General features: G+C 42.2%; 1 protein-coding gene across 3 annotated transcripts in view; it reads left to right on the forward strand.

The window, feature by feature from the left end:
* LOC139574692 (transcription factor COE1-A-like) overlaps positions 1–5335 on the forward strand; it is a 111431-nt gene extending 106096 nt beyond the window's left edge. For all 3 annotated transcript variants that reach the window (XM_071399498.1, XM_071399499.1, XM_071399500.1), the window contains one exon: positions 3893–5335. Coding sequence is in view for 1 of the 3 variants with exons in the window: in XM_071399500.1 (XP_071255601.1) it covers positions 3893–3924 (32 nt within the window). In the remaining 2 variants the exon portion in view is untranslated. The remainder of the gene's footprint in view (positions 1–3892) is intronic.
* The last annotated feature ends 4343 nt before the right edge of the window (positions 5336–9678 follow it).

Genomic DNA, 9678 nt, shown 5'->3' on the forward strand with positions numbered 1-9678 from the left:
TCTCTTCCTCTTTTCCTCTCGTCCTCTCTACACAGTTACCTGTCCATCGGTGTGCTGCTCAGACACACAGAAACACAATCCCACAGAGCTGGAGACACTTAGGACTTAAGCAGAGAATTAGTGGAGTGGAGCAGGACAGGAATCCCTCTGTGGTCTCCGTATAAAGGGGGTGGGGGAGTGAGGATATAGCCTCGGTGTCATGGGGAAGGAGGGGGATGAGAACAGGGGTGAGGAGGGGAGGGAGAGAAAAAAGGTAGGGTTTGAGAGGGACCATAAGGACGTTAAGGGGAGAGGTTGATTAAGGTAAGGTTTTAGAGGGAGCATAAGGAAGTTAAGGGGAGAGGTTGATTAAGGTAAGGTTTTAGAGGGAGCATAAGGAAGTAAGGGGAGAGGTTGATTAAGGTAGGGTTTGAGAGGGAGCATACGAGAAGGGGAGAGGTTGATAAAGGTAGGGTTTGAGAGGGAGCATAGGGGAAGTAAGGGGAGAGGTTGATAAAGGTAGGGTTTGAGAGGGAGCATAAGGGAAGTAAGGGGAGAGGTTGATAAAGGTAGGGTTTGAGAGGGAGCATAAGGGAAGTAAGGGGAGAGGTTGATAAAGGTAGGGTTTGAGAGGGAGCATAAGGGAAGTAAGGGGAGAGATTGATTAAGGTAGGGTTTGAGAGGGAGCATAAGGGAAGTAAGGGGAGAGGTTGATTAAGGTAGGGTTTGAGAGGGAGCATATTTTATTTATTTATTTATTTTATTTGACCTTTATTTAACAAAGCAAGTCAGTTAAGAACACATTCTTATTTTCAATGACGGTCTAGGAACACTGGGTTAACTGCCTTGTTCAGGGGCAGAACGACAGATTTTAAGGGAAGTTAAGGGGAGAGGTTGATTGAGGTAGGGTTTGAGAGGGAGCATAAGGGAAGTTAAGTGGAGAGGTTGATAAAGGTAGGGTTTGAGAGGGAGCATAAGGGAAGTTAAGGGGAGAGGTTGATAAAGGTAGGGTTTGAGAGGGAGCATAAGGGAAGTTAAGGGGAGAGGTTGATTGAGGTAGGGTTTGAGAGGGAGCATAAGGGAAGTTAAGGGGAGAGGTTGATAAAGGTAGGGTTTGAGAGGGAGCATAAGGGAAGTAAGGGGAGATATTGATTAAGGTAGGGTTTGAGAGGGAGCATAAGGGAAGTAAGGGGAGAGGTTGATTAAGGTAGGGTTTGAGAGGGAGCATATTTTATTTATTTATTTATTTTATTTGACCTTTATTTAACAAAGCAAGTCAGTTAAGAACACATTCTTATTTTCAATGACGGTCTAGGAACACTGGGTTAACTGCCTTGTTCAGGGGCAGAACGACAGATTTTAAGGGAAGTTAAGGGGAGAGGTTGATTGAGGTAGGGTTTGAGAGGGAGCATAAGGGAAGTTAAGGGGAGAGGTTGATAAAGGTAGGGTTTGAGAGGGAGCATAAGGGAAGTTAAGGGGAGAGGTTGATAAAGGTAGGGTTTGAGAGGGAGCATAAGGGAAGTTAAGGGGAGAGGTTGATTGAGGTAGGGTTTGAGAGGGAGCATAAGGGAAGTTAAGGGGAGAGGTTGATATAGGTAGGGTTTGAGAGGGAGCATAAGGGAAGTTAAGGGGAGAGGTTGATATAGGTAGGGTTTGAGAGGGAGCATAAGGGAAGTTAAGGGGAGAGGTTGATTAGAAGAAAACCAACTGACTATGTTCTTCACTGTCTATAATACCAGTCACATCAAAACCACACACATGACTCCAATCTAAATCTATTGGCACATCAAAACCACACACATGACTCCAATCTAAATCTATTGACACATCAAAACCACACATGACTCCAATCTAAATCTATTGGCACATCAAAACCACACACATGACTCCAATCTAAATCTATTGACACATCAAAACCACACACATGACTCCAATCTAAATCTATTGACACATCAAAACCACACATGACTCCAATCTAAATCTATTGACACATCAAAACCACACACATGACTCCAATCTAAATCTATTGACACATCAAAACCCCACACATGACTCCAATCTAAATCTATTGACACATCAAAACCACACACATGACTCCAATCTAAATCTATTGACACATCAAAACCACACACATGACTCCAATCTAAATCTATTGACACATCAAAACCACACATGACTCCAATCTAAATCTATTGACACATCAAAACCACACACATGACTCCAATCTAAATCTATTGACACATCAAAACCCCACACATGACTCCAATCTAAATCTATTGACACATCAAAACCCCACACATGACTCCAATCTAAATCTATTGACACATCAAAACCCCACACATGACTCCAATCTAAATCTATTGACACATCAAAACCACACATGACTCCAATCTAAATCTATTGACACATCAAAACCCCACACATGACTCCAATCTAAATCTATTGACACATCAAAACCACACATGACTCCAATCTAAATCTATTGACACATCAAAACCACACATGACTCCAATCTAAATCTATTGACACATCAAAACCCCACACATGACTCCAATCTAAATCTATTGACACATCAAAACCACACATGACTCCAATCTAAATCTATTGACACATCAAAACCACACATGACTCCAATCTAAATCTATTGACACATCAAAACCCCACACATGACTCCAATCTAAATCTATTGACACATCAAAACCCCACACATGACTCCAATCTAAATCTATTGACACATCAAAACCACACACATGACTCCAATCTAAATCTATTGGCACATCAAAACCACACATGACTCCAATCTAAATCTATTGACACATCAAAACCACACACATGACTCCAATCTAAATCTATTGGCACATCAAAACCACACATGACTCCAATCAAAAACAACGTCTATTAACCATGAGCCTATTTATTTTCACTATTTCCTGTCTCATCTGTCATCACTTCATGTTGGCACTATGAGAGAGAAGCACACGATAAGGCAGCAGAATCGGTGGCGTTACGCAGTTTCCTGGGGCCGTATTGATCAGCAGAAACCCAAACCAGTCTAATGGGAATGAGTGGCAATAGAGACATAATCCTGATTTGAACTATACAGGGAAATAAAATAAGGCATGTGTTATATCAGACATTTTGTGTAATAGAATTATTAATCATGAATACAGTTCATATGGGTTTTATACATATTTTCTTATAAATAACATCTAAAATATATCCAAACAAACATTAAAAATTAAACAGAGCCCGTGCAGGAGTGTGTGGTACGCTAGTGAACGCAATCCAAAGGGTTACAGTTAACAGTCCTTAAATGGCACCCTATTCTCTACATAGTGCACTACTTGGCCATGTGTAGTGCACTACATAGGGAATTGGGGCTCATGGGACATAGTCTTGGAAGAGCTGGTTAGATCACAGCATAGCATGAAGAGATTCTGAAAACACAACGAGAGTGGAAGGCTGTTTCAACTGCAGCCTGTGTTCCAAGTTGGCGGAAACACAGAGGGATGTTTTGGTTTTGAGGGGGTGAGAGAGAGAGAGAGAGGGATAGAGAGAGAAAGTGAGAGGGGAAAGGAGGATGAGAGAGAGAGAGAGAGAGGGATAGAGAGAGAAAGTGAGAGGGGAAAGGAGGATGAGAGAGAGAGAGAGAGGGATAGAGAGAGAAAGTGAGAGGGGAAAGGAGGATGAGAGAGAGAGAGAGAGGGATAGAGAGAGAAAGTGAGAGGGGAAAGGAGGATGAGAGAGAGAGAGATATCTTTGTACACCAGATGCCGTTATGTGACTGTTCTGATGACGGATGAAACACAGACTGACCTTTCTCTCTCTGTGTGTTTCTCTCTCTCTCTCTGTTTCTCTCTCTTTCTTTCTCTCTGTCTCTGTCTCACTCCTTTTCCTCTCTTCCCACAAACAGTGATTCCCGGGATGATTGATCCATCCATGTAGATCTGTGAACGTTGAGAATTTGGGAATGTTGACAGAGAGGAACATGTCTGACGTGTCTCTGTGTCACACTCCAACCCTCTGGACCTGAACAGAACACTCAACTCAAAATGGTTAAACTCAGGCCTTTCTAGAAGGAATCTCATTGGAAGGAAGAAGGAAGAAGAAAACGACAAAAATAACATTTGTTGATGTCATTTCCTTCCTGGTGAACTTGTGAACCTTCTCAGACACACCTTGGAGTCGAATAATACAGTTATTTAAATTGAATTGAATCAAACTGAATTTAATGTAATTTAATTGAGGAAGGACTGTAAGATGCCTCATGACCGTGTCCACATCACAATTGAGTGACAATAGTACTGACCTCATGACAAAAGCATTTATTTGTATGTGTATTTATTGGTATAATGTTTAAGTTAGATCTATTGTATGCCTTCCTACAGACTGTAACACATACAAACAACACTGACGCTGATTGGCTATAAGGGTTTGTGTAAGTAGATTGCTCTGACATAACTGGATAGGAGTTAACATGGGTTGTAACTAAGCTGTCTTGTATCAGTTTACATTTAGTAACTGTAAACAAACACTGTTTACACAGTTCAAATTATAATGTCCATATCATGGATGGTCATGCCTTGCATCCATAGCCATGTCTAGGAATTTGAGAGTGGTTACATTTTTCCATCTCTCAGCTTTTTACTGAAAGTGGCGGGGACCATACTTTGTTATTGTTTCAACTGTGGATTGTCCTTTTAAAGGATTCAAACAGACTGAGCTGAAAGATAACTTTTGACAAAGATTTTTGCTGCTAACTTATCACAGAAATAGAATAAGAATCAGAGATGTGCAATTCCCTTTTAATTTCCATCAGAAAACACATTTGATGAAATATCAGAATAGAATGACAATTTATGTAATATATTTGTGTCTATAAATATAAAAATGATGGGTTTATGATTTGATTTATTTTACTTTGTTTTACCAAAGTTATACTTCTAAATATAATATAAACATGAATATGTCTTAAGGCAACTCTCGACACAGATGGTCATTTCACTGTCAAGCTCTCATCATCTATACTTTGCAAAAATGAGAACCACGGATTTGGATACAAAACAGTGATTTCTATATAAAGTTCTCATTTAAATAATGTATTTATCTTTTGGATGTGTACATTTTGCATTGCTTCTTGACCCTAATTCTAGTTTGTTCTGTGTTAGTTTATAAGTGTCAAAGTGTCACAGAGTTATGTTTTGTCACCCACTGTGTAAATGTGATCTCACATGTTGTATTTTGTATTTAGTTTGTTTGGGGCTGTATTGTCTAGACATTGTTATTTCCCATCCCAAAATGTTATCTATTTTATTTATTTTTATTTGTAGGTTAATAAAAGTTTCGTTTTTCCTGATTTGAAAATGTTTTTTTAAATGTTATGTCCAAAAGCAGCATCTTATTCTGATAGCAGTTGGTTTGGATTTCCACCAACTGTCGTTTTCTAATCTAAACTCCAAATTCCAAACATCAGTCCATGCTCGACCCTGGTTACCACTTTACAGTATTTACACACACTCAAACACTTTATTCACCTTAGTCAACCGTTTCCTCCTCTCCCTCTCCTCCACCTCTTCTTCTCCTTCTCCCTCTATCTTTCTCTCTATTGGTCCATTTTTTTATCTTTCTCTTTATTGGTCCGTTTTTCTCTCTTTCTCTCTATTGGTCCGTTTTTTATTCTTTCTCTTTATTGGTCCGTTTTTCTCTCTTTCTCTCTATTGGTCCGTTTTTCTCTCTCTTTCTCTCCATTGGTCCGTTTTTCTCTATCTTTCTCTCTATTGGTCCGTTTTTCTCTCTTTCTCTTTATTGGTCCGTTTTTCTCTATCTTTCTCTCTATTGGTCCGTTTTTCTCTCTCTTTCTCTCTATTGGTCCATTTTTCTCTCTTTCTCTCTATTGGTCCGTTTTTCTCTATCTTTCTCTCTATTGGTCCGTTTTTCCCTATCTTTCCCTCTATTGGTCCGTTTTTCTCTCTTTCTCTCTATTGGTCCGTTTTTCTCTCTTTCTCTCTATTGGTCTGTTTTTCTCTATCTTTCTCTCTGTCAGTCCATTGTGCGTCTTCAAGCTGTTGCCGGATATAGAATCGGACTTTCTGTTCTTGAGAATTTTGCGCAGAAGACTGCCTGTTGATAGACTTGGGTGTTGTCAGGTGCTGGCGTGAAGCTTTCACCATGCTGTTCAGATCGAGGAGGGGTTGGCGTGAAGCTTTCACCATGCTGTTCAGATCGAGGAGGGGTTGGCGTGAAGCTTTCACCATGCTGTTCAGATCGAGGAAGGGTTGGCGTGAAGCTTTCACCATGCTGTTCAGATTGAGGAGGGGTTGGCGTGAAGCTTTCACCATGCTGTTCAGATCGAGGAGGGGTTGGCGTGAAGCTTTCACCATGCTGTTCAGATCGAGGAGGGGTTGGCGTGAAGCTTTCACCATGCTGTTCAGATCGAGGAAGGGTTGGCGTGAAGCTTTCATCATGCTGTTCAGATCGAGGAAGGGTTGGCGTGAAGCTTTCACCATGCTGTTCAGATCAAGGAAGGGTTGGCGTGAAGCTTTCACCATGCTGTTCAGATCGAGGAAGGGTTGGTGTGAAGCTTTCACCGTGCTGTTCAGATCGAGGAAGGGTTGGCGTGAAGCTTTCACCGTGCTGTTCAGATCGAGGAGGGGTTGGCGTGAAGCGTTCACCGTGCTGTTCAGATCGAGAAAGGGTTGGCGTGAAGCTTTCACCATGCTGTTCAGATCAAGGAAGGGTTGACGTGAAGCTTTCACCATGCTGTTCAGATCGAGGAGGGGTTGGCGTGAAGCTTTCACCATGCTGTTCAGATCGAGGAGGGGTTGGCGTGAAGCTTTCACCATGCTGTTCAGATCGAGGAGGGGTTGGCGTGAAGCTTTCACCATGCTGTTCAGATCGAGGAAGGGTTGGCGTGAAGCTTTCACCATGCTGTTCAGATTGAGGAGGGGTTGGCGTGAAGCTTTCACCATGCTGTTCAGATCGAGGAGGGGTTGGCGTGAAGCTTTCACCATGCTGTTCAGATCGAGGAAGGGTTGGCGTGAAGCTTTCACCATGCTGTTCAGATCGAGGAGGGGTTGGCGTGAAGCTTTCACCATGCTGTTCAGATCGAGGAGGGGTTGGCGTGAAGCTTTCACCATGCTGTTCAGATCGAGGAAGTGTTGGCGTGAAGCTTTCACCATGCTGTTCAGATCGAGGAAGGGTTGGCGTGAAGCTTTCACCATGCTGTTCAGATCGAGGAGGGGTTGGCGTGAAGCTTTCACCATGCTGTTCAGATCGAGGAGGGGTTGGCGTGAAGCTTTCACCATGCTGTTCAGATCGAGGAAGGGTTGGCGTGAAGCTTTTACCATGCTGTTCAGATCGAGGAAGGGTTGACGTGAAGCTTTCACCATGCTGTTCAGATCGAGGAGGGGTTGGCGTGAAGCTTTCACCATGCTGTTCAGATTGAGGAGGGGTTGGCGTGAAGCTTTCACCATGCTGTTCAGATCGAGGAAGTGTTGGCGTGAAGCTTTCACCATGCTGTTCAGATCGAGGAGGGGTTGGCGTGAAGCTTTTACCATGCTGTTCAGATCGAGGAGGGGTTGGCGTGAAGCTTTTACCATGCTGTTCAGATCGAGGAGGGGTTGGCGTGAAGCTTTAACCATGCTGTTCAGATCGAGGAAGGGTTGGCGTGAAGCTTTCACCATGCTGTTCAGATCGAGGAAGCTTTCACCATGCTGTTCAGATCGAGGAGGGCTTGGCGTGAAGCTTTCACCATGCTGTTCAGATCGAGGAGGGGTTGGTGTCTGTTTCAAATGAATTAACCTCTAGTTGGAAACGTTGCTTTGTACAGCGCTTCATCGTAATTATAAAGTTTTGTATTGAGGAGACAAAAACAGCCAAACCAAATAGCTGGTGTCTTTTTTCACTCTGGTGTGTCTGAAGATGCTGGTTAGTTAGGGGAAGTGCATTAAAATATAATCTACTGTATGGATTGTTATCATTTTTTAATGAAAATTCTGCTGTAAAATTACTTTTGGACTTTTACAATATGACTGTAAATGAAAGTGACCTCTTGTCTGTGACCTTCTCTCTGTTCTATGTTGTGTTTTGGGAAGAGTTCTCTATGTCCTCGACAACTTGATCTCACCAGCTCAAGATGATATTTGACGTTTATTTGACGTAATTCCATGTTCATTGTTCTCTGTGATTGTTCTCTGTGATTGTTCTCTGTGATAATTCCATGTTCATTGTTCTCTGTGATTATGTACTTTACATACCAGGTGTCAATTCAGCACAATGAGGAACAAGGAGCCAGAGCCAGACCGTATTGACCAGCTTCCTAAACCTATTAGTTAATGATGATTCTGGAGTTATTATTCACATACTGTGCACGCCCACCACAATTAATTCAGTCATCATATGCATTTACAATTATTAGCAGAAAATGATCCGTTTTTTATCGTTTACATATTTAAATTCAGGAGGCTGTGATGGGATGAATTTGTTTAAAAAGACAGATCGGAGGATTCTGCGGACCTCACAGTGTTCCTGGGTCTCCGCAGTTACTCCAGGGTTCAGTTACTCCAGGGTTCAGTTACTCCAGGGTTCAGTTACTCCAGGGTTCAGTTACTCCAGGGTTCAGTTACTCCAGGGTTCAGTTACTCCAGGGTTCAGTTACTCCAGGGTTCAGTTACTCCAGGGTTCCGAAATGCAAAAAGGGAGATCGACCAGGAAGCAGTAATGAAATGCAATCTGGGATGGTTAGACGGTGTTTGTGTACCATCGGGTTCTAACTGGATAAGTGTAGCCAGGGGTCTCAGCACTGGAAATGCAATCTGGGATGGTTAGACGGTGTTTGTGTACCACCGGGTTCTAACTGGATAAGTGTAGCCAGGGGTCTCAGCACTGGAAATGCAATCTGGGATGGTTAGACAGTGTTTGTGTGTACCACCGGGTTCTAACCGGATACGTGTAGCCAGGGGTCTCAGCACTGGTTGTTGGATCTAGTCACAGAGCTGATGATCTGCTGACCAGTAAAGTGAGTTGTAAAAACACTGAGATATTAGCAGTAAGGGGAGGTCAATTGAATGATGGGGTTTACAGACTTAATGCTGGGTTCACTTTGACAAAACTAGTCCTGGGACTTAATGATTTGAATTAGAGTAGTGACTCGTGTGGCTCAAGGGAGTCGGCTTCTCTTGGATTCAGCATGAAGCGAAACACACACACACACAAAGGTGTGGTTTTCTTAATTTTTTTTATTATATATTTTTGCTAGATAAAACATTAAGACATTGCACATTGTTTGCCCTGTTTGTCCGCCTGACCTACCCCATCAACCATTTTTGTACCCCCCCACCCAGAATGCCTTAAAACACATTTTTAAAAGTCATTGAGTTACGTATATATAAACTAAAGCAAAAAGTATACTAATCTGGAGGAAGGTGATCCTATAGGTCTATACAGCAGTAACCTCTTAAATCTTTTAGCCAAAGAAAGGCTAACGGAGGATTGACAGATTTTCAATACAATAAAATCCTTCTGAGGACTAACAAGGAGGCAAAGCAATGGCATCTAGTCGTCTATTGGACAGGGAAGGACTTCTGGACCTTAAAAATAGTTATTTCTGCACTGGGCTGCAACTCTATATCAAATGTTTCAGAAAGTGTTTTGAATATAGTTGACCAGTAATGTACCAGATGTGGAAAGGACCAGAACATA

This window comes from Salvelinus alpinus, chromosome 4 (assembly GCF_045679555.1).
Source record: "Salvelinus alpinus chromosome 4, SLU_Salpinus.1, whole genome shotgun sequence".
In the NCBI taxonomy this organism is placed as follows: domain Eukaryota; kingdom Metazoa; phylum Chordata; class Actinopteri; order Salmoniformes; family Salmonidae; genus Salvelinus; species Salvelinus alpinus.